We start from the raw sequence: 24915 nt of genomic DNA on the forward strand, positions 1-24915 counted from the left end.
TAAAGTACATTATTTGACCTGCTGAGTTTCTCCATCATTGTGTTTTTACTTCATTCACAGTGTCTGCAGACTTTCGTTTTACATACGTTTTCTCAACTATAGCCAGAGCTGCACCAATACCTTTTACAGTTGCAGCAAAACCTCCCTACTCTTAAATTCAATCCCTTCTTGATTATCTCTTGCACCTGCAAATCAATTGTTTGTAATTCATGGACAAGCACTCTGCTCAATCAAGAAGAAGACTGTTTGTTCAGGACCAGCATGCAGTGGGAAAAACTTGAACAAGAATCATGTTTTAGCAACTGGTGGTGGCTTTTATTCATATGCTGTCTGAAAGCACAGGCTGTAATCTGGAGATAATTACTCATGGTCTTTCTTTTTAACTTCCTCCCTAACTTCACTCTTTAGGGGTGTATTTCCTTTTTCTAAAAAAAAGTCCATGCCATTGGTACCTACATGATGCAACAGCTGATCACTCTCCCAGATAAGAATGCCATGCACTTGATCTGATATTTCTCTGACCTTGGTACCTGGGTGGCAACATACCAACTGGAATCTCGGTCTTGGTCACAGAATCTTTTGTCAGTCTGACTATTGAAACCATCACTACCACTCTTTCCTCCCCCTTCGCTTCTGAGGCTCTGAACCAGAGTAACTCACCTCCTCAGATCCCAAAGCCTTTCCAGTCTATGTAGCATGAGCCAGATTGTGAGGTCTTATCATTTACCTGGATAAGTTTAGTCCAATATTTGAGCTTGACTCTGCTTGATTTCCCTCTTGTCTCCCTATCCATGACTTTAAACAATTAAACCACCACCACTGGCAAACAATAGCTCCATCATGGACAAACTGCAATGACTATTTTGCAGGGTTACTCATAAACAACCCCAAAAAACCTCTTGTACCAAGAACAATATCATCTCCTGAAAATTATCCTATTTAGAAACCTTCCAGACTTCTGAATATTTCACTGATCCAGATCTTAATTATGGATCTGACTGCTAAAATCTTGAACACCTTCACCAAAATGAAGACTTCTATGGTTCAAGAACATAGCTCACTGCTATCTTTCAAGGGACATAATTTCTGTCTTGCCAATCATTCCCAGAAATGAGTCAAGATGATCAACTAAATTAGCCAGAGTAATACAGGTCTGTATACAAATGGATAACAATCAAAAACAAAATGACCTTTAAAAAAAAAAGTTTATTGAAGTTGAAATGTAAAAGAAAATAAATATAAGTTGCAGAAAATATCAATGATATCAATGACTTTGGTGGGGGTGGGGAACAGAAGAGGGAGGCAGAATGAACATTTAGATCTATCAAAATTAAATTGGGCACATTTTTCCTCATGTTTCCCTTAGTAATTAATTAGTTTAAGCAAAAGGTACTGTTTTCTATTTTTTTTTTAAACTTTGATCAATTCAATTTGGAAGCCATTAATTCAGCATTTTCAGGCAGATTTAAAAAGTAGGATGGCTAACTGGCCCAGGTAGAAATAGATGAAATGTTTACTTTTATGAGTCACATAGCAGCCAAACTTTCTGCCCACAAAACAATGCCATGCAGGATCATACTTTGTGTCAAATTCCTGCAAGAAAAAAAAAGAACATGTTGGAGCATCCTAATGAGAAAATATTTCTAATACTGGTTATTAAGAATACACTGATATTTAAATACACTGATATTTAAACAGTGAATGTTTAAATATTCGCTTGAATCTTATAAACATGTTGGATCAGAATGTACTTTCTTGTGCTTTCTTGAATCTACTTAATCTTGTTATGAATAAAAAAATGTTGTATGTCATGGTTTCTGTTTGTTTGAGGATAGATGTATGGAATACTTAAATTTTACCTGTTGGATAAACCCCCTTTTCAAACTTTGATCATTCTCCATGAAGAGCACAGAACAAAGCCTCAAATATTGCTGATTTTCACAGATTTTAATAACCAAACATTGGAGACTTAAATTGCAGAAGATTGTAATTGTATGAATCAATGAAAAAACAGTGAAATTTTTGATGATGCTAAGATATTAACGGAGATACTGAAAACTCAGGCACTGCCAGATGACACAGCAAATTAGCTAATTGCTAGTGGAAATTCCATTCAAAACAATGTAGTTAAATATTTGAAAATAATAGAAAAAGAGAACAAAATAGAGAAACAAACAGACTTGATATAACAGCCAGAATAACAAGAGCAATGCAAAATATAGAAATTGAAAATTCATTAGGACTTTATGGTAGGACCTCAAAAAGGCATTTAGAGTTTAATCAAGGCAAATTATAATATTATTCTTAGTGATTAACAGGAGAGCACAGAACAGTAAAAAGTTAAGTTAAAAGTCACAAAAGGGATTGAAAATTATGTAAAAAACAATTATCTGATGAATTTTGCTTGCAGAGGCTCCAGAAATAAACAAATAGTGGATGGTGAAGAGCACATGGAAATGGGAATAGAGCAGAATATGTAGTTTATCATGATTAACAGCAATGCACAGATTTTATGGGTTGAATTGCTTATTTTCATGTCGTATGATTTTATCAGCAAAACACATTTTAAAATAAAACACCTCAATGAACAGTGACAGAAGCATTTAGAATTAGAACAATAGCTTGTACGCTATTATCCTCTTTTTCATCATGGATTAGGCTCTGTAGTGAAAGCAAACTCGATACCAATTTAAACCCCCTTTATAGATAGCAGATTATTACTTCTAACAACTCTGGAAATAAAGTTTGCAAGTTTCATCTGTTTATCATCTACTTCAATTCCAATAAATGGGACAATTTAAAAGCTTTTCCAAAAATATTGATGCTCTCTCAAGATTATGGTAATAGATACCTAGCTTAAATGGAATCAAAATGATTTTTTTTAAAAGTAGAAGCAGAGGTTACCAAGAATGTTGATGAAGGAAAGGCTGTGGATGTTGTAAATTTAGTAAGGCATGGAAGGTTAGTCAAGAAGGTATTCATGGTGAGGAAGTAAACGGGATTCGACATTGGCTATACTGGAGAAGCCAGAGGATTGTAGTGGATGATTGCTTCTCAGACTGAGGCCTGTGACTAGAGGTGTGTCTCAGGGATCAGTGTTGGGACCATTGTTGTTTGTCATCTATATCAATGATCTGGATGATAATGTGGTAAACTGGATCAGAAATTTGCAGATGAAACAAAGACTGGAGGTATTGTGGACAGTGAAGAAGGCTTTCGAAGCTTGCAGAGGATCTGGATCAGCTGTAAAAATGGACTGAAAAATGGCAGATGGTATTTAATGCAGACAAGTTTGAGTGTTGCCTTTTGGAAGGACAAAACAAGGTAGGACATACGCAGTAATTGGTAGAACACTGAGAAGTGTGGAGGAACAAAGGGATCTGAGAATACAGAATTCTCTGAAAGTGGCATCATAGGAAGATAGGGTTGTAAAGAGAGCTTTTGGCATGTTGGCCTTCATGTATCAAAGTACTGAGTCTAGGAATTTGGATGTTATGGTAAAGTTGTACAAGACTTTAGAGGGGCCAAATTTGGAGTATTGTGTGCAGTTTTGGTCACCTAAAATATCAAAAATATCAATAAGATTCAAAGAGTGCAGCGAAATTTTACTAGGATATTGCCAGAACTTCAGGAACTGAGTTACAGGGAAAGATTAAACAGGTTAGGACTTTATTCTCTGGAATGTAGAAGAATGAGGGGAGATTTGATAGTATACAAAATTATGAGGGGTATAGGCAGAGTAAATGCAAGTAGGCTTTTTCCACAGAGGTTAGGTGAGATACAAACCAGAGGACATGAGTTAAGGGTGTAAAGGGAGAAGTTCAGGGGGAGTTTCTTCACACAGAGGGGTGGAAATGTGGAATGAGCTGCCAGCTGAAGTGGTGAATGCAGGCTCAATTTTAACATTTTTAAAAATTGGACCGATACATGGATGGGAGGGCTATGGAGGGAAATGGACGTAGAGTAGGTCAGTGGGACAAGGCAGAATAATAATTCACCACAGACTAGAACGGCCTATTTTCTGTGCTGTATTATTCTATGGTTTTAATAAGGAAAAGACCTTCGAATTAATTAAATAATAATGACCATTATTGGGATTGTTGTGATTCACTCTGCTAAACAACAGGTTCGATTAAACTAATTTCCATCACATGCACTCCAAATCTAAAGTTATTATCTACAATTGGTGAAATTTTGCAGTAGGGAATAACACCCTACTTAATTCAGAAGCTATTATTAACATGGCTTTAAAATGGATATTACCACCCTTGAACACCTCTGCCAGTCAACATAGTGTGCAAGTATAACCCCTCTTTAGTTGTAATAATCTCACCCTCTTCATGTAAGATGCTATGTCCTGCTGCCTATAATATTTCTCCAATGCTTGAGCAGCATACTCTGTAACTTCCTGTTGCATGTCTTCAGACATGTCAGTATTCTGAATGACAAATTTCCCTTCAGACATTTTTTTCCGACTAGCAAAGAAAAACAATATAAAAGTATAAAAAAATGAAATTATATAGAATGGGACTGTTCAATAATAGTAAAATTATTCAAAGCAGCACAATGAAAATTTTACGTAACAAGAAAAATATCAGAGCATTCAGATCAACCGTTCTTCCCCAAACCAAAGTACAGCAATCCTGGGATGTAATTCGAATTTTCTACCAGAGTAATATTCCACTTACTCAATTGATGTGTCAAATTTAGAAAATCTATTTGATTTTATCCAATTCCAAGCTGAATTTGAGATCGACTTCCTTTTTTCCAAATAGTTTATCAATTATTCGTTGCTTTTAAGTTCAGAAACATGCTTACTGCTAATTGTTTAACACCATTTCTCTATTATTTAACACATATTAATCTCTGGTACCAGAGATCAAGCATTGCATTCTGTGCAAGGTTAGGGACATGGAGGAAGGCAGAAGGAAGGGGAGCTACGAGGAAAGAAAGGACGGGAGACAAAAATGGATGGTCAGGGAAGCGCAGGGAGGAGCATTTGCCTAGAAACCGTTGTGTTACTCTTGTCCTTGTTTCGGCTCGTCACGGGAAAACCAGCCGAGTATCTGCCATTCCAAGCATGACATCAATCCATCGCTGGATTACTGAAGGATCAGACACCACCGCCTAAAACATTAACAACAGTGGTTTTCAAACGTTTTCTTTCCACTCATATCCCACTTTAGGTAATCCCTATGCCATAGATGCTCTGTGATTAGAAAAGGATTACTTAAGGTGGGATGTGAGAAGAATGAAAACGTTTGAAAACCACTGATTTAAAACAAAATCAAACGCCAGATGGTGTCAACGTGAAGCCAGGACAGACTGGTGGAGTTCACGTTTCAGATCGCAGCCCCTTGGCCAAGGAGCAGAAACACCAACTCCCTTCCCAGATATGCTGCCCGGCGCGCTGGCTCTTTCCAGCAGCTTCTCCCCCCGCAATCAAACCAAGTCGCGGGGGTGGGTCGCGTCCATTCGGGCCGGAGGAACAGCACCACCCCCAGATCTCAAACAACAAATCAATGTTGTGACCGTCGTCGCCTCCCTCCTAACATTAAACCCTTGCGTTTTCTTTCCTCTCGGTTCTCCGTTTTTTCCCCCAAATAGTTATGTTTTCAAATTATCGATTTTATACTCGCTGGTTTATATCTGTGCGATTGAACCAAAGAGGCAGCAATAAAAGAAGCAACCACCCGCCCCTCTCCCTCACAGCGACTGGCCCAACGAACTCGGTTCGTGTCATCACGAGCTACCGCCCACCTCCTTATTGGTTCCCTGCAGGCCGCGTCAGCATCGCTCTGCCATTTCATACATCTGGCCGTGGACTAAGTTCCATCTACCTGTCTTCCCCTCAAGGTATGGTCAACCTTGATGAAGGGTTGAGGCCCTCCAGATCGCTTTTACCAGCATGCAACAGGCAAACATTTAATGAGAAACACATCTTAGCAACTGGTTGTAGTTTTCATTCATTGACAAGCAGGAAAAATGATTTAGAGGACTATGCTGTAAATGGAAATACAATAGCCCTTTAATTGTGAGATTTTGTTCATTATCATCTGACAAAGGCCTCACCTTCGTCTCCCACTGCCCACACCTCAATGATTCTGCGCACGCCATAATGTCAAACTTCTTCCATCACCTCCGCTTCTGGGTTCACTTCCATGAGCATGACTCTCCACCACACCACCTCGCCCCCACCCATCCAAGACACTTTCTCCTGCTTCAAGCTGTCTTCCTCCTCCTGGCCAGCTGCCCACTCTTGACCTTTTTTTTCCAACTGCTGCCAAGACCAACCATGTCAGCTTTACCACTCCCCCTCCCCTCTTGTATTCTAATCTTATCTCCTCAAAGCTCTGCCCTCCACTCTCTCTGCAACAATCCCAACCTACCTATCAAAACCACAGGCAAGAGTAGTGCTGTTTTGGTCTGGTGCACTACCTTGACGAGGCTAGTTATCAGCTCTCAGGCACCTCCTCCTATCGACCCCTCCCATAGGACCCCACCACTACATTATAAGCCACAGTCTCCAACACCATCTCCAACCACATCACCTCTGGTCACCTCCCCTCCAAGGCCACCAACCTCATTCCCTCCCACCCCAGCACTGTCCGTTTCTATCTTCTACCCAAGATACACAAACCCAACCATCCTGGCAGGCCCATTGTTTCCATCTGCTCTTGCCCCACCAAACTACTTTAACCTTACCTTGACTCTATCTTTTCTCTCCTGGTTCAATCCCTCCCACCTACATCCGCAACGCCTCACATGCCCTCCATCTCCTCAATACCTTCAGATTCCCCAAACCAGACCACCTCATATTCACAATGAATGTCAAATCCCTTTATACCTCTATCCCCCACACAGAAGGTCTGAAAGCACTTTGCTTTTTCCTGGACCAAAGACCTGACCATTCACTCTCTACCACCACCCTCCTCTGTCTGGTAGAACTTGTTGTCACTCTAAATAACTTCTTTAACTCATCTCACTTCCTCCAAATCAAAGGAGTAGCCATGGGAACCCACATGGTTTGTAGGCTTTGTGGAGTAATCCATGCTGCAAGCCTACACAAACAAGATCCCTCCACTCTTTCTCCAGTATATCGATGACTACATTGGGGCTGCCTCATGCACTTCATCCACTTCGTGGCCAATTTCCACCCTGATCTCAAACTCACCTGGTCCATCTCCGATAACACTCTGCCCTTCCTGGATCTCTCTGTCTCCATCTCGGAAGACAAACTTTCCACCGACATATACTACAAGTCCTCCAACTCCCACAACTACCTAGACTACACTTCCTTACACCCTGTCCCCTGCAAGAATTCCATCTCCCTTGTTTCAATTTCTGATTCCATGGCATCTGTTCCCAAGATGAGGTCTTCCAGTCTGCCTTCTTCCACAAATGTGGCTTACCCTCCACCACTATCAACTCAGGCCTCACCTGCATCTCCTCCATTTCCAGCTCATCTTCCCTGGCCCCCTCTGCCTCCAGATGCCACAAACACAGAATCCCCCTCATCTTCAGCCTCCACATCTAACACATTATCTGCCAGAATTTCCAGCACTTACTACAGGATCCCAGCACCAGACATATTTTTCCTTCTTCTCCCCTCTCGGCCTTCTGCAGGGACCACTCCCTCTCCAATTCTTCATGCACACATCCCTCCCCACCCATCATCTCCCCCACCCATCATCTCCCCCACCCTGCGCACCTTCCCCTGTGCAACACTTGCACCCACACCTCCTCCCTCACCACAACCTGGGGCCCAAATAGGCCTACATCAGAGAGACCGGTCGCAGATTGGAAGATCGCTTTTCTGAGCACCTCCTCTCCATCTGCAACAACAGAGATCTCCCAGTAACCAACCATTTCAATTCCAAGTCACACTCCCAAACTCACATGTCTGTCTATGGCTTTATGTACTATCGTACCCAGACCACCCTCAGATTGTAGGAACACCACCTATTTTCCATCTGGGCACTCTCCAGCCAGATGGCATTAACATTGGCTTCTCTGCTTTCTGCTAACCTTGCTCACTTTTCTTTCCCCTCCCCCTTTCTTGTCTTTTCAGTTCTCCCCTCTCTTCCCCCGTACCCACCCAGCCATCCCTCCTCCACTCATTGCTGCTGTCCCCTCCCTCCTTTCTCCACCCATCATCTCCTGCCTTTGCCACCCCCTCTCCCCACCACTCTTTTGTTTGGACACCTGCTGGCATTCTCTTATACCTTGATGAAAGGCTGTAGCCCGAAATGTCGGTTATATATCTTTGCCGTTGCTACATAAAGGACACTGTTTGACCTGCTGAGCTTCTCCAGCATTTTGTGATTTTACTTCAATCATGGTGTCTACAGATTTTTGTGATTTACTTTTTTTTCTTTCTTTCTTTTAATTTTCAATCTTTTTAAAACCTGGAAATACTCAGTTATTCATGTACCATCCATGGAGAGTAAAAAAAACAGAGTTGATATCACAAGATCATCACCATGGATCAAAACAATTCAGTTGTGATGCTAATTTGAAAAGCTCCTTGCAAAGTTCAAAGCATTGTTATTGGAATAGATACAGTAAATGTTGTACATTTACAGTTGTAAATGTTTGGCAAATTGAATAGAGTTTCATTCTCTTCGTTGGAGAGAATCAACACATCTGTGGATGCTGGATAGATGACTTAATTTGGGATTATACAATTTGAGGGACCAAGGTAAAATAGAGTGCATAGACTTAAAGTACGTCTTCAACCCTTTCAGGGAATGTTCCAGACCATTGCCAAACCAAGGCAAAAATTCTTCCACAACTTATTTCTAATCCAAAAATTCAAAACCCTGATTTTTGACACCTTTGCTGAGAGAACTCAGGGAAAAAAATTATTCTTTCTAGATCCCTCATAATTTTATACATCTTGTCATTCTCCATTGAGTGTTCGATGTTCAAAGAACACATTGGCTGAGTATTCAGTCTTACCTAATGGATACAATTTTTCAATCCTCTCGTGGAGTCTCTTCTATGCAATTGCATCTTTCTGTAAGATGGTGAGCAAAACTATGTATGTAATTCAAGCTATTGCTGAACAACTTTGGCCACAAATTCATCAGCTTATCTTGTACATTTGGCAAAAGCAGAACTAGTGGTGAATACAGAGTGCTCTCCCTGCCGTCTGCCACAGGATAAGTCAATGCTATGGTCCTCCTCACTTGCTTCCTCCCATTGGCTGAAGAGTTGCTCCCTGACCAGCAGTATGGATTCTACCCATATAGAAACACACAGCATATTGGGAAGAGTCAAACTGAGAACTTAAAAAAAATTGTAAGGACAACACAGAAGCTAAGTTCATCATGGGGACCTGAGTGAAATCCACATAGATCACATCAATTACATTGTGCTCATCCACTTTCCTTATTATCTCCTTTAAACACTTGATCAGGCATGACCTTCCTTTGACAAATGCTTGCTAACTGTTGATTAGTTTGTCCACCATTGGAATTAAACAAACTCAACTGTAATTACTTGATTTATTCCTTCTCTTCCAAACAGTATTGCATTAGCAGTCTTCCAATCTTTGGCACTATTCCTGTAGTCAGGATGACAGGAAAAATAATGATTATCACTTCTGTGATTTCATCCCCTGCATTTTTATTAATAATCTGGCATTCATTTCATCTGGCGCTGGTCATTTATTCTTTCTAAAAGTCCTAAAATTAATAATACTTCCTTTTTATCTGCTTATCCAATATTTACACATCTCTTTAATCACAAGATCAGCTTTTCTGGTAAATACATCTATCGTGTTAAGAACTCTTATTGCACCCTCTGCTGCCACCTAGCGGTAGCTACTTTGGTCTCCCAAGAGTGAAACAGCATGAAAACAGACCCTTTACCCAGGGGCAGGCAACCTTTTACCACGTACCGGCCGGATGGTGTGTCCATGGTTGAACGGCGGGCCGCACTGATGCTACCATAAATAAATACTGAAACCCAGATATTATGGAATTTAAGTTTTCAATAGTTTCTGCTTTAAGTATGTTATATACAATATATGAACATAATTGACAATAATTTATCAAAAACCAATCCACAGAAAAAGTTCAAACAAAAAGATCAACCGTATACCTTCCAAAAAACTACGAAGATACATTTCAGATCTGGGAAGGCATATTCAAATTTGGAAATGCACCAAAAATCACGAGTTAGTCATTAAAATGATGCAATAAAAAATATAACAGTCAAGAAGAAGAAAAATGAGTCATAATGAAAACAAAATAACCAACTCCAAAATAGACAGCAGCTCAATCAGTGGGAAACTTGATTTTGTTTGTTGTTTCGATATTGGGTGACATAGTTGTTGATGCCAATAGAAAGACATCATCTAAATGGGAATTAGTCACATTTGTTTTCAAGTGGTTCTTGGTGTACTTCATTTTTGAGAACAATTGCTCACACATGTATGTACTGCAAACTGCATGCTCTACCAAGTTTTTATAATTCCCATAGGGAAGAAAATATTTTTTGTAGAACTCAATCAAAGACACATCATCTGCATTAAATTTGGATTTCAACTGATCGCTGCACTGCAACTCAGTAAGTTCCATCTGAAAATTTTCTGGTATGGTTTCCACATCCACACTGAATGGAGTTGCAAACAGCTTCAAGTCACTTGCATTCAAATGAAAATCGGCAAACAAGATGAAAACTCATTTTTCAAGTCACGGAGAACAGTCATAATAGTATCTAGATTAGATGGTTCGCATTTTTGGAGATTGGACAAATGCGCAAAATTCAAATGTTTTAAGGTAGCTTTCCCACAGTCGAAGTTTTGCCTCAAAGGCAACAATGCACACATACACACATACATCTTATGGATCAGCTGATTTTTTTTCCTTGAAGTTGCAAGTTGAGGTTGCTCAGATGAGACGTAACATCCATCAGAAATACCAAGCCTGAAAGCCAATCAGGATCACAAAAATGGGAGGCATCCTCGTGGTTGCTTTCAAAGAATGTTGTTACTTTATCATGCAGGACAAAAACTTTTTTCCAGCACTGTTCCATGGCGAAGCCAGCAAATATTGCAAAAGTAGGCAAGGTCCCTATATATTCAGCATGTGCTTCCAATAAAAATTGTTGGATTGACGATGATTCAAACCACGAGAGAGAATCAGATGAACTACCAATGTCCATTGCATTCTTCAGTTTGAGAAACTTTGCACACAGAGCCTCTTGTTTATACTGAAACAATAATTTTTTTTTACATTCTGTGCAACTCCAAGGTCATTCATGTGTCTTTGGAGCAAGCAATGGTGCCGTTCTCCAGCCATTGCTGGTGCTCCATCAGTTATGCCCACTAGCTTTGACGGATCCAGCTTCATGTCTGCCATCATTTTCTGCAATGGTTCAAAAATGTCTACTCCTATGATGGTGTCCTTTAAAGGGATTAACTTGATGAATTCCTCAACAATATCAAAACTTGACCTTATTCCTCAAACAAAGACTGCAAGTTGAGCAGTGTCTTTTAAATCTGTGCTTTCATCAAGCATGATGGAAAAAACTAGAAATTTTCGCAGTTGTCCTTTACATGACCTCTGACATCTGCACTGACCTTTCTTTGATTCGCTGTGTGACTCTTCTAGATATTTTTACCTCAGGACAAACAATATCCACAAATGCCATCAAGCATTTCTTCACAAAATCTCTACCTGTAAATGGCTTCATCTTTTCTGCTATCAGCTTTGATACTGCATAACTCATGCATTTCTTCCCAGTTCAGCATTCTTCTTTGGAAAAAAGAACTTTGTTTTTCCAAACTTTCTTTCTTTATTTTCCAATCTTTTTTATTGGTTTTTGTAATAAATACAGTACAAAGAAGAAAAGGGAATGAAACTGAAAATACTATTGTCACGTGTGTGTATGTATGTGTTATATATAGCAAGATAAAACTTCAAGCAGTATAAACTCGGTCCGCCCTCCACTGCACTGGATGAAGACAAGACATAAAAAAAATAAAAACCACCTAACCTACTCTATTTATAGAAAAAAAGAAAACTAGCCAAAAAATATTTGAGCATCTTATCTTGAGGATTACATATATCTTGTAGCTTTTGATTCATACCTTGAATCAAAAAACAAAGGTAAGACTATATCTCACCTGGAAGAGTGAGTACATCTAATCACATTAAAAACATTTACATCAAATAAGACATAAAAGGTAACCATGTATCTTCAAATTTCACCAATGAATCAAATATATGATATCTATTTTTTCCTAAACTTAGACAGGACATAATAGGAGAGAACCATTGAAACACTTTTGGAGGTCTAGAGTCTTTCCATTTTAGGGTAGCTCTTCCAGCCAACAATGTAGAGAAGGCCACAACCCATTGCGCAGGTACAGAAAAAAATCCCTATGTCTGGTTCACTAACCCCAAAAAAAGCAGTTATTGGATTGGGTCGAAGATCCACTTGAAATACAGTTGAAAAGATATTAAAAATGTATTTCCAATAAATTTCTAAGGATGGATAAGACCAAAACATATGTTATCAATGTAGCAATATCAGATTTGCATCTATCACAAATAGGATTAATACAGTGAAACCTCATTAGATCACGATTCCTTAATCTGCGGAATCGCTTATTGCGCGGGTGTCTGTGGACATTGATTTTAGGAGCCAGGCTAATAGTGGGTAACAGCCTCAAACTCAAAAATGGTCTGTTATGACTCATTTACAAGATGTGTATGTTAATATGTGGAGTTTAAAGATCTTAAAGGTCTTATTATAGGGTTTGAGTCACAGTATTCTGTTTACCTGCTTCCTGAATCATGACATGTATGCATCTGTTCCGCCACTCGGCTGTAACACGATATGAAATCTTGGACCCCAACTACCATGTTCTAATGAGGTTTTGCTGTATTAGAAAAGATAAAAGCTATCTTATCTTTGGACATGTGCACACAATGCACCACTTTGAATTGGATTAATGAACATCGGGCACATATTTGAAGCTGTATTCACTAGTTTAAGAATCTTAACGCATAGATACTCCGATAAGGGTCTTGCAAGTTCCAATTCCCAAGCCTTTTTAATCTTATTGTGAAGTACTGGATGTAATTTCAGTAATCTATCATATATAACTCCAATTAATCCTTTCTGAGAGGATTTAATTGAAAAATATTATCAACTAGATCTGGTGGATATATAAATGGAAAGTCTGGTAATATGATATTTAAGAAATTTCTAATCTGTAAATATCTAAAAAAAAAGAATATTTAGTAAGTCATATTTAATTGTCAGCTGTTCAAAAGACATTAAACAACCTTCCTTAAATAAATTTGCAAAATAAATAATACCTTTGGTTTTCCATACAGAGAAAGATTGATCAATTATTGATGGTCTAAATAATAATTATGAGAGATAGCACTAGATAAAACAAAGTTTTAAAAATTAAAACATTTCCTAAATTGGAACCAGATTCACAATATATGTTTGAGTATTAGATTTTGATCTTTGAAAAACAAAATGAAATAGAGGTACCCAATAAAGAGGCCACTGAATACACCTGCATAGCTTTCAATTCTAAATCTGTCCATAATGGATGATCTAATTTGTCAGAACAAAAAGTTAGATAATGAATGTTAACAGCCCAGTAATAAAATCTAAAATTATGGAAGGCCATACTAAATAAAGGCAGAAACTTTTGAGTCAATATTAACAAAAAAAGACTTTGGGATGAAAACTGGAATCACTTGAAATAGATATAAAAACTTAGGTAATATTATCATTTTAACTGCATTAATACGACCTATTGAAGATAATGATAAATGATACCACATAGAAAAAGAAAATCTCACATACTTGAATAGAGGAGAAAAATTTAGTTTATATAAATCTTTTTTTTGAATATTTTATTTTTGATTCTCATAAAAATTCAAACCAATATAATCCCTTTCAGCATTCATATAACATACAGAGACTGTACTTATCCCCCTCCACACGCTCCTCCCCTCCCCCCCCCCCCCCCCCCCGCACCAATAGATCAATACATGCAGTCATATAAATTATATAAATACAAGTACTAATGGGATCCACAACACAACCTAGGAAAGACAACCATGTTGACTAAATAACAAAAAAATGAATAAAAAAGAAAGAAACTAAAAGCAAAACTATGAAAGCACGTCATCTGCATCATGTCCCATTTCTTTTTTCCCTCTTGTTTCCTTATTGGGACAGATTGTTACAGTACCCATATTTTGAAAGAGGGGGGGAAGATAGTCAAATCTGAGTGCCCACATATTTCAAATAGGGTTGCCTCACTCTAATGAATGTGTCATATTTCGTCCTTAGATTGTATGTGATTTTCTCCTAGGGACTGCAATTCTGCATTTCCATATTCCATCATGTGGTATTTAGTTAGGAGTTAGACTTCTACGTAACCGCTATACACTTCCTGGCTACTGACAAGACGACCTTCACAAACTGAATTTGGTATTTGGTCAATCTAAAACTCACGTCCCCAATACCTCCCACAAGGTACAATTCCAGATTCTGTGCAAAATCCACTTTTGTATTTTTTTTCAGAATGTACCTCAGGTCCTCCCAGAAGGATCTCACCCTTGTACATAGCCAGGTGGAGTGGAAAAAGGTTCCAATCTTTTCTGAAATTTCTGGCTTTGATTTATGTAATTTTTGTGGTGTGAGTTACAACTGGTGCAAAATGTTGTATTGCACCAATCTGTACCTGCATTGACGACTCCAGTCACACTGTCCAGACACAGGCCTTGCCACCACTCTTCATTATTGCTGTGCCCAAGTCCGACTCCCATCTCTCCCTCGACCTGTGTAAGTCTGGCTTTGGGCCCTCCCTTTGGAGGGCATCTTAGAGATAAATTTACACACATTCCCCTGTCGAATTAGAATCTCCATGTTACTACATCTAGGAAGGTCATAGATGTTCCCAATTTTTCCCTTAAGAAAGATCTTATTTGCAGATAGCAGAAGAATGTTCTATTAAACAATCGTATTTGTTCCTCAACTTCTCAAATGACATAAGCTGCTTTCGCTTGTAACAATCCTCGATGCACCTGATTCCTTTCTGGCGCCCTATGTCCAGGATTTATTACCCACAATCAAGGGTATTAAGTTGTTCTGGGGTCAAGGGCATTTTGGGAGCTATCAGTATAGGGTTAATTGTTTTCTTTGAAATTAATTTAGTGTCCCACTAAATATAAACTCTCCTGTTATCTTTTTACCCATCACATTTAGTCCAATTTGTGCCCATGAGGGGGACCTCCTCCCTCTTAGAATGAGGTGATGAACCTTGCCTGGGCTGCCCAGTAATGTTTTTTTGAAATCAGGTCATTTTAAACCCTCCAAATTATAGTCCCACATCAACTTTTCCATGGAGATTCTAGCCACTTTATCATTCCACAGGATCCTTCCGTCACATTCTTTGAGCACCTTAAAAAAGCCCTGGGGCAACACAATGGATAACGATTGAAAAAGATACTGGAGCCTTGGCATCACCCTCATTCTGACACAGTTAATTCTGCCCACCAGTGTTATGGGCAGAGTTCTCCATCTAGCAAGGTCCTCAATCTTCAGGAGCAAAGGGAGATAATTAAGTTTGTATAAGTTGCATAAATCTTTGACTACTTTTATCCTCATATATATAATGCCTTCTGGCGGCCATTTAAACAGACCTCTGTTGATATTGTCTATAATCCCTATTTGTCAAAGGCATTATCTCAACTTTTGTCCAGATTTACCTTATACTCCAAGACCTTCCCATAATCCTCCAATGTGGTCTCAGCCTGGGCCAATGACTTCCTGGGGTCTGTCAAATATAGTACAACATCATCAGCAAAAAGGTTGATTTGCATTCCACCTGGCCCACATTGAACCTCTTTATGCCTGGATCTCACTGAATGGCTTTCACCAGCAGATCAATTGCCAGGATGAACAGTGCTAGAAATATTGGACAGCCTTGCCTCCTGGAATTGCTCAATGAAAATGCTGGAGATATCTACCCATTTGTAATAATTTTTGCTTGATGTTTATAATAAAGTATCCTCACCCAATTGTTATGAGACCAGAGGACCCCAAAACCCAGCAGCAATAGATATTCACCAAGACCAATGGTTACTTAAACAAAAGTTGTTTTTAATTATCTTTAATCATGAATCACACTTTAAATATCACTATTGACTTAACTAACCAAACTTAACCCCCTTCTCATTCTAAATGCACGTGTATGTAATGTTTGTGTGTAAGTTCAGAAAAGTTATTTGATTCACAGTCCAATTTCACTTTTCATTCCTCCAAGTTCACTGGTTGCAGGCAATTCTTATACAGTGCACAAAATTTAACATTTATAAAGTTCACCAGGCTTTGGTGCTTGAAAGGTAAATGGTTACTGCTCAGGAAGGTTCTTGTTGGTTTTCAGAGAGAGATTTGTTGTTCCAGGACACCCACAACTGATACCTTTTTAATCAGCCACTCCAGTGTCTTGCTGAAGAAACTCCAGATGATAACCTCTTTCTTTCAGGTTACCACAGAGTGCCTTTCTGTTTCACATTTCAAGTGAAACATTAGCTAGCCAGTCCTCTCTTCTTGCATGAACTACAAGGGCTTTGACCAGGCTGAGCTAAGCACTCACAACCTGTCGTCCAAAATGGGTTTTGTTCCGGTTCCAGTCCCAGTTGCTGCTGCTGACTGGAGAACTGATCTCTGTTTGGCTCTGTCTCTCTCTCTCTCTCTGAGGAAAAGCCTGTTTGACTCTCTCTGCTTGAAAACCACATGGCCCTCCAAGAACAGCAAGTTCCACTTCAGACGGAATGCAACTCCGACAAGTTCTTCATCTGTTCACTTTTGAAATAGAACAATCCATTAGTGAAATCTCTTGGGCACTCTCCAAAGCTTCTGCAAAGGTTCTGGAGGTGATATGTCTAACATTAGCAGAGCTCCAGTATTTTAAATAAGATCTGTTTTAAAATGTTTGTATGTGACCTACACTAAAAACCGTTCCCCAAGTTATCTCCTAAAAACATATCTATATTCGGTCACACTTTCCCCCTTCAAAGGAATTTTAACTCTGTTTTAAAAAAATGCATTTTTCACACTATGAACCATATCAATCAAAATACTCACAAACATTTCCCTCTTGAATATACACAGTGGCATTTTCTCCCCATTCCATCCCCCTCCCTTCCCTCCCTCCTTCCCACCCACCTCCAAACCCATTAAACGTTCAACATATACAATACAATAAAACGATTAAACAATGTCATCACACAATGAAAATAAACAAGAAAATTGTGTCATCTACTTTTACACACTGGATCAGATCATTTTGTCTTCTTCTCATTCTATCATTTAAGGGGATGGAGGTCCGCAGTAGGCCCTTTCTGTTGTGTTCCATGTATGGTTCCCAAATTTGTTCAAATAATGTGACTTTATTTTTTAAATTATATGTTTTTTTTTCCAATGGAATACATTTATTCGTTTCTATGTACTATTGCTGTACTCTCAGGCTTTCTTCTAATTTCCAAGTTGACATAATACATTTTTTTGCTACAGCTAAGGCTATCATAATAAATCTTTTTTGCACTTCATCCAGTTTGAGGCCTAATTCTTTACTTCTTATATTACTTAGAAGAAAGATCTCTGGATTGTTTGGTATGTTGCTTTTTGTGATTTTATTTAATACCTGATTTAGATCTTCCCAAAACTTTTTCACTTTTTCACATGCCCAAATTGCATGTACTGTTGTTCCCGTTTCCTTTTTACAGCGAAAAAATTCTATCTGATAATGTTGGATCCCATTTATTTAACTTTTGGGGCGTGATATATAGCCTGTATAACCAATTATATTGTATCATGCGTGACCTCATATTTATTATATCTTTCATAGTTCCAGAGTATAACTTTTCCCATATTTCATTTTTTATCTTTATGTTTAAATCTTTTTCCCACTTTTGTTTGGGTTCATAGCTTATTTCATCATTTTCTTTCTCTTGCAGCTTGATGTACATGTCTGTCATAAATCTTTTTATTATCATTGTTTCTGTAATCACATATTCAAAGCTGATTCTTTCTGGTAATCTCAGTCTGCTTCCCAATTTGTCCTTTAAGTAGGTATTCAGTTGGTGGTATGCAAACATTATACCATGAGTTATTCCATAGTTTTACTTCATTTGTTCAAATGATAATAAATTATTTCCCAAAAAACAATTTTCTATTCTTTTAATTCCTTTTCTCTCCCATTCTCTAAAGGAAAGGTTATCTATTGTGAAAGGGATTAGTTGATTTTGCATCAATAATTTTGGTAGTTGGTAATTTGTTTTTTTACTTTCTACGTGAATCTTTCTCCATATGTTGAGTAAATGGTGCAGTACTGGTAAACTTCTATATTACACCAGTTTTTCATCCCACTTAAAAAGTATATGTTCTGGCACCTTCTCCCCTATTTTATCGAGCTCTATCTTGGTCCAATCTGGTTTTTCCCTTGTTTGATAAAAATCTGATAGATACCTTAATTGTGCTGCTCTATAATAATTTTTAAAGTTTGGTAGCTGCAAACCACCTTGTTTGTACCATTCTGTTAATTTAACAAACGCTATCCTTGATTTTCCCCCTTTCCATAAGAGTTTCCTTATTATTCTCTTTAGTTCATTAAAGAATTTCTCTGTTAAGGGAATTGGTAATGATTGAAATAGGTATTGTATCCTTGGGAAGACATTCATTTTAATGCAATTTACCCTTCCTATCAGTGTTAGTGGCAATTCTTTCCAATGTTCTAAGTCATCCTGCAATTTCTTCATTTATGGCTGATAATTTAATTTGTATAGGTGGCCTAAATTATTATCTAATCTAATACATAGGTATCAGATTGCTTGTGTTTGCCATTTAAATGGTGATTTTTTTAAAAAAAACTCTGTGTAATCCACATTATTCATTGGCATCGCTTCACTTTTAATTGTGGTGATCTTGTACTCCGATATTTCTCCATATTCCTTCAATTTCTTATGTAGTTCCTTTATTGATATTTCTGGTTCTGTTAAGTATACTATGATGTCATCTGCAAATAAACTGATTTTATATTCCTTCTCATTTATTTTTATCCCTTTTATTTTATTTTCTGTTTTTTTTTAAACTTTATTTAAAGGTTTTATCACAGGAATAAAAAGAAAAATTACATTTAAAGAAAAGATATAAAATAAAATAATATAATTACAATACAACATTAATAACCTAACTTAATTCAACCTAACCCCCCCTACATATACAAAAACTAAAAAATCTATATATAAAAAAAACCCACCCTTCCCCTCCCCCAAAATAAAGAGTGAAGAATTAGTAAAATTAATAATATTATGTATTTAAAAAAAACACACACAAAGAAAAAAAAATATGACAAATAAAAATAATTAAAAAAAAGATTTATCAGATCTAAAATATCACATCTAGGAACATACTTAAATCAAACTTAATTGCATATACTTAACAAATGGAACCCACTTCAACTTATAAAAAGACATCTTATCTTGAATTGAAAAAGATATCTTTTCCATAATTAAACAAGACTTCATCTCTAAATACCACCTGACCAAAGTTAGTATATTTCTATCTTTCCAAGTAGACGCTATGCATTTCTTGGCCACTGCTAAAGCTAAATAGATAAAAGAAATCTGATAATCATTTAATCCTGAATCAATTAATGATTGCATATTCCCTAATAAAAATATATCAGGATCTAATACAACACAAATATTATATAATCTATTAAATATAGATTGAATACCTTTCCAAACTGTTGCAAACGGTCACAGGATCAGACAGTATGTAAAAAAGTACTAGCTGTCTGGTCACAATGAAAACAATAATCTGACTTACTAAGACCAAATTTTTTAAATTTTTCTTGTGTTAAATATAATTGATGTATAAAATTATAATTAATCATCGCTAATCTAGCATTAATCAATTTCTGAATACTGTTTTGACAAATTTCCATCCAAGCTTGTTCAGCTATTGTAGAACCTAAATCTTTTCCCCATTTCAACTTATCTTTATCCCAATCTTTCTTACTTTCATTTTCTTGTTAAATACAATACAAATCAGATATATACTCCTTTTCTGGTATTGAAAGTACATATTTCTCAAAGCTAGTTTCAGGCAATAAAGTCATTTGCCGACCACATATCTGTTTTACAAATGATCTTAACTGTTAGTACACAAATACAGAATTTCCACTAATACCAAATTTCCTTTGTAATTCCTCAAAAGAACAAAAATGTCCTTCAAAAAAACAATCAGATAAGTTTTTTTATTCCTTTCCTTTCCCATTGTTTCAAAGTGATATTGGAGACTGTAAAAAGAACAAGTTGATTATTATATAATGGCAATCGCCCAGACCATTTATTTTTAAGCCCCATTTTATCAAGTTTACTCATCCATAGATTCAATAAATGTTTCAATATTGGTACATCATAAGTTCGTAACAAATCTTTATTCCATCAAAACAAAAATTCATGTGGAAATTTTTTCTAAAATAATTGCCAGTTCTATCTTTGACCAACTGGGCGGATCCTCCATATTCATGAATCCACTAAGAAATTTAAATTGAGCTGCCTCATAATAATATTGAAAATTGGATAATCTCAAACCTCCAAATTGAAAGTCCCACATCAATTTTTTCATTGCTACCCTCGGAAATTTTCCCTTCCATAAAAATTCTCTAACTGCTTTGTATAAATCCTTTAAAAAAAACTTTTTTTTTTAAAATAAGAAATTGATTGAAATAAATATTGCATCCGAGGAAAAATATTCCTTTTTATAGTATTAATGCTCCCCAATAAACCTAAAGGTAAGTCCTTCCACCTAATCAAGTCTAGTTTAATCTTTTTTATTAAGGGAAGGTAATTAATTGAATATAAATCTTGATATTCTGTATTGACATTAATTCCCAAATATTTAATTTGTTTTGTCCACTTCAATTTCGTAATATTTTTATAAATCGAATAATCATCTTTACAAATTGACAAAATTTCACTTTTAGCCCAATTTACCTTATAGCCAGATAATTGACTATAATTTTCTAAAGATTCTTGAATTGCTGGTAAAGAAATATCAGGGTCCACCAGGTATAATAAAACATCATCTGCAAATAAATTAATCTTATATTCCTCATTCAAAACTCTCATACCCTTAACATTTTAATTTTGATGTATTAACTGTGCCAAAGGTTCAATAACTGTAGCAAATAAAGCAGGTAACAATGGACATCCTTGTCTAGTAGACCATGTTAAATCAAAAGATTCTGAGATCTGTCCATTAGTAGCAACTCTAGCCTTCGGACTATTATATAAGGCCTTTATCAATCCAATAAACGAAGAACCAAAACAAAATTTCTCAAGTACTTTAAATAAAAACTTCCATTCCACTCTATCAAAAGCCTTTTCTGCATCTAATGAAACCACTATTGGATAATTCATTTGAGATTTAAATTTATTTATCAAAGTAATTAGTCACAAAATATTATCAGATGCATATGTGTTTTTTATAAATCCTGTTTGGTCTTTATGTATTATTTTAGGTAAATATTGAGCCAGTCTATTAGCCATAGCTTTAGCTACAATTTTATAATCAACATTTAACAATGATATTGGTCGATAAGAAGAAACCAGTAAAGGATCTTTATCTTTTTTTGGTATAACCATAATTATTGCATTAGAACAAGATTCAGGTAATTGAAAAGTTTTATAAATTTGCTGTATTACATTCTTATAAAGAGAAGATATATCAACATAAAAAGTTTTATAAAATTCTATAGAGAGCCCGTCTTCACCGGGTGCCTTTCCATTTGGCATATCTCTTATAGCCATTTCAGTTTCATTCTCTGTAAAAGATTTATCCAACTCTTGTCTATCTTCTTGATTCAACTGTGGCAAATTATTATTTTTCAAAAAAGAATCTATTGCATCTTCACTTACATCTTTACACTCAGACATATGTAAATTTTTTATAAAAATTGCAAAATTCCTCATTAATTTCTTTTTGTCTAAAAGTAATACCCGATTTTTTTCTAATTACTGGTATAATCCTAGATAATTGTTCTTTTTTTTTAACTGCCATAATAAAATTTTATGAGCTTTCTTGCCCCATTCATAAAACTTATGTTTAGTTCGATTCATTAAACATTCAAATCGATATGTTTGTAATTCATTATACTTTAATTTTAAATTAGTTAACTGGTTCTTTTGCATTTCAGTAGCATTTTTTTTAAATTCTTTTTCACTAACAGTTATCTTTTTCTCTAAATCTTCAATCTCTCTAATTCTCTCTTTCTTTACTTTAGATGCGTAGCTAATAATTTGACCTCGTAAAAAAGCTTTCGTTGCTTCCCATAAAACAAAATGACTAGAAACAGAGTTAACATTATTACTAATAAAATCCTCAATTTATTTTTTTAAATAACTAATAAATTCTGTTTTTTTTAATAACATAGTGTTAAATCTCCATCTTGGGGTTCTCTGAACATCTTGTGAACTCTGATATTCTAATAATAATAATGAATGATCTGAGACCAACCTTGCCTTATAATCCACAGATATAACCTTATCCTGCAAATGTGATGAAATTAAGAAGTAATCAATTCTTGAGAAGGAATTATATTGTGAAGAATAAAAAGAAAAATCTTTCTCTGTAGGATTAAGTCTTCGCCAGATATCAACTAAATTCAAATCTTTCATCATATTAGTCACTTGTACTGCCATCTTAGATTTCTTAATTGCTCTTGGATACTTGTCCAATAAAGGCTCCAATACCACATTTAAATCTCCCCCAATCATCACATTAGAATTTGTTTGTCCAAGTAATAAAGACACATCTACAATAAAAACTGTATCTTCAACATTTGGAGCATAAACATCAAGCAGAGTCCAACCCTCATTAAGAATGTACAATTCAGTTTTAATAATCTTCCTCCATTTTTCTCTTCATTCTGTAACTGAAATGGTAAATTCTTATGCACCAGAATTGCCACTCCTTTCGCCTTTGAATTAAATGAAGAATAGAAAACTTGTCCAACCCATTCACATTTAAGTTTCAAATGTTCCTTATCTGTTAAATGAGTTTCCTGCAAAAAAGCCACATCAACTTTTAATTTTTTTAAGTAAGCAAGAACTTTCTTACGCTTAATAGGATTATTTAAACCCTGAACATTAAGAGAGGCAAACTTAAGTTTAGACATTACTTACAATAACACAAAAAAAGAGAAGGAGAAAAAAAAGAAAAGAAAGAAAAAAAAGGAAAACACCCCTTCCCTTATCCCCTCCTAAAACTACAAAAAGAGAGAAAAAAAATTAAAGATAATAATAAAAAAAAACTTCACTCCTTAATCCAAGAATTGATTAAAAAAAAACAGGTAGGAGGTTGCAACCACCTCCTCCTGTCTCAACCGCTCAATGCGGTAACTCCCACAAAGTATTGGGTGTGAGATAACTCACACGTAGTTGATGACTTCTGGAAAATGATGCCCGCCCAGCTCCCTCTCCCAACTCCCATTTCACATTAAACTATCATCATTATCTGAAATCTTATCAGAAAATTTTTTTTTAAATCAACTTTATCACTCCGACCACCATTGTTTCAATTTCTTCTTGGAATTCGGTTCCCATCTTGCGTCTCCACTCTACTCGGAGACCGTAGTGGACTACGTCTTTCCTGAAATTGCGTAATTGGCAACAATTCAGCAAAGTCCATAGCTTCCTTAGGGTTATCAAAAAATTTTGGTTGATAGCCATCTTGAAAAATCTTCAATACTACAGGGTATCTAAATGTTGCTTTATATCCTTTTTTCCACAACACTTCTTTCACAGGATTAAATTCACGTCGTTGAGACATAACTTCTTGACTCAAATCCGGATTAAAAAAAACACGATTGTTCTGAACCATCAAGGGAGATCTTCTTTGTTGTACGTTTCTTATAGCCACACGCAAAATTGTCTCTCTATCATAATAATTTAAGCAATGAACCAAAACAGGTCTTGGATTTTGTTCTGGAAAAGGCTTTCTTCTCAAAGCTCTATGGGCACGTTCCAATATTAAGCCTTCTGGAAACTTATCTTGTCCTAACACTTGTGGAATCCATTCAGTGAAGAATTTTCTTGTATCTGATCCTTCCATATCTTCTGGCAAACCAACAATTTTTAAATTATTCCGTCTAGATTGATTCTCCAAATAATCAACCTTTTTCGCTAAATTTTTATTCTGAATTTGTAAAATTTCAATTGTTTTATTTACATCTTGTATTTGGTCTCGTACCTCGACTATGCCTTGGTCACAAACATCAAGTCTTTCGCTCGTTTCAAGCTTAAAAGCTCCATAATCAACCATCTGTTGGGTATTAATGTCCACCAAAGTATTAAGCTTTGTATTAACTTGAACTAAAGCCTTACCTATTTCTTTTATTGTAGAGGATAACTTAGATTCAAGATTCTTAATAAGCATATCTACTGGAATAGATTCAGGCACAGTAGGATCTTGCTGTTTCTGTATAGCCAAAGGGTCTTCTATTCCTTCCTTTGGTTTAACTGCTTTTCTTACAGTATGACTGAGTGTGGAAACCCCTGCCACAACCTCCTCAGCAGTATCTGGAGGCTGATGGCCAGGGTTATCCTTAACCCATATTATATGAAATGCCTTCATTACATCGATGTCTGTTGAAGTCTTCATTACTGGTGGTGCATTTCGCAGCCCCACCGCTACATCAATCGGTAAGCGTTTTTTCAGAGTCGGGTCTTCAGCTGGCAGCGTCTCAGCTGTTCTAGCTGTCAAAGATTCACTGACAGCGCTCACAGCGGGCGTTGATTCACGCGCACGTGCCTGGCTAGCCCTTTGTTCCAAGGGCTGCTGGGTGGCATCTTTAAA

At 36.6% G+C, this 24915-nt stretch overlaps 2 protein-coding genes across 4 annotated transcripts in view; one reads left to right on the forward strand and one right to left on the reverse strand.

The window, feature by feature from the left end:
- Positions 1-24915, forward strand: part of LOC138761214 (serine/arginine-rich splicing factor 1B-like) — a 79993-nt gene that overhangs the window by 465 nt on the left and 54613 nt on the right. The gene's annotated exons all lie outside the window — the stretch shown is intronic.
- Positions 1187-5720, reverse strand: LOC138761218 (dynein light chain 2, cytoplasmic-like). Of its 3 annotated transcripts, none has more exons than XM_069932988.1 (3): positions 5640-5720; positions 4334-4475; positions 1187-1593 (listed from the first exon to the last, which is right to left on the reverse strand). In XM_069932988.1, exons 2-3 carry the CDS (start codon positions 4463-4465, stop codon positions 1456-1458), a joined length of 270 nt encoding a protein of 89 aa, XP_069789089.1. In that variant the 5' UTR covers positions 4466-4475; positions 5640-5720; the 3' UTR covers positions 1187-1455. The 3 variants fall into 3 exon arrangements, with proteins under 3 accessions (XP_069789089.1, XP_069789088.1, XP_069789090.1); XM_069932987.1 differs by having other exon boundaries at positions 5636-5720; XM_069932989.1 differs by lacking the exon at positions 5640-5720 and adding an exon at positions 5004-5129.

Source organism: Narcine bancroftii, chromosome 4 (genome assembly GCF_036971445.1).
Source record: "Narcine bancroftii isolate sNarBan1 chromosome 4, sNarBan1.hap1, whole genome shotgun sequence".
NCBI lineage: Eukaryota > Metazoa > Chordata > Chondrichthyes > Torpediniformes > Narcinidae > Narcine > Narcine bancroftii.

Bases quoted from the DNA above. Each gene is read 5' to 3' on its own strand.
- LOC138761218 (XM_069932988.1), bottom strand. From the start codon at position 4,465: ATGTCTGAAGGGAAATTTGTCATTCAGAATACTGACATGTCTGAAGAC. The intron at 1,594-4,333 runs GTGAGATTATTA...TTTTTCTTGCAG, and splicing joins TAGCATCTTACATGAAGAGG to GAATTTGACACAAAGTATGA.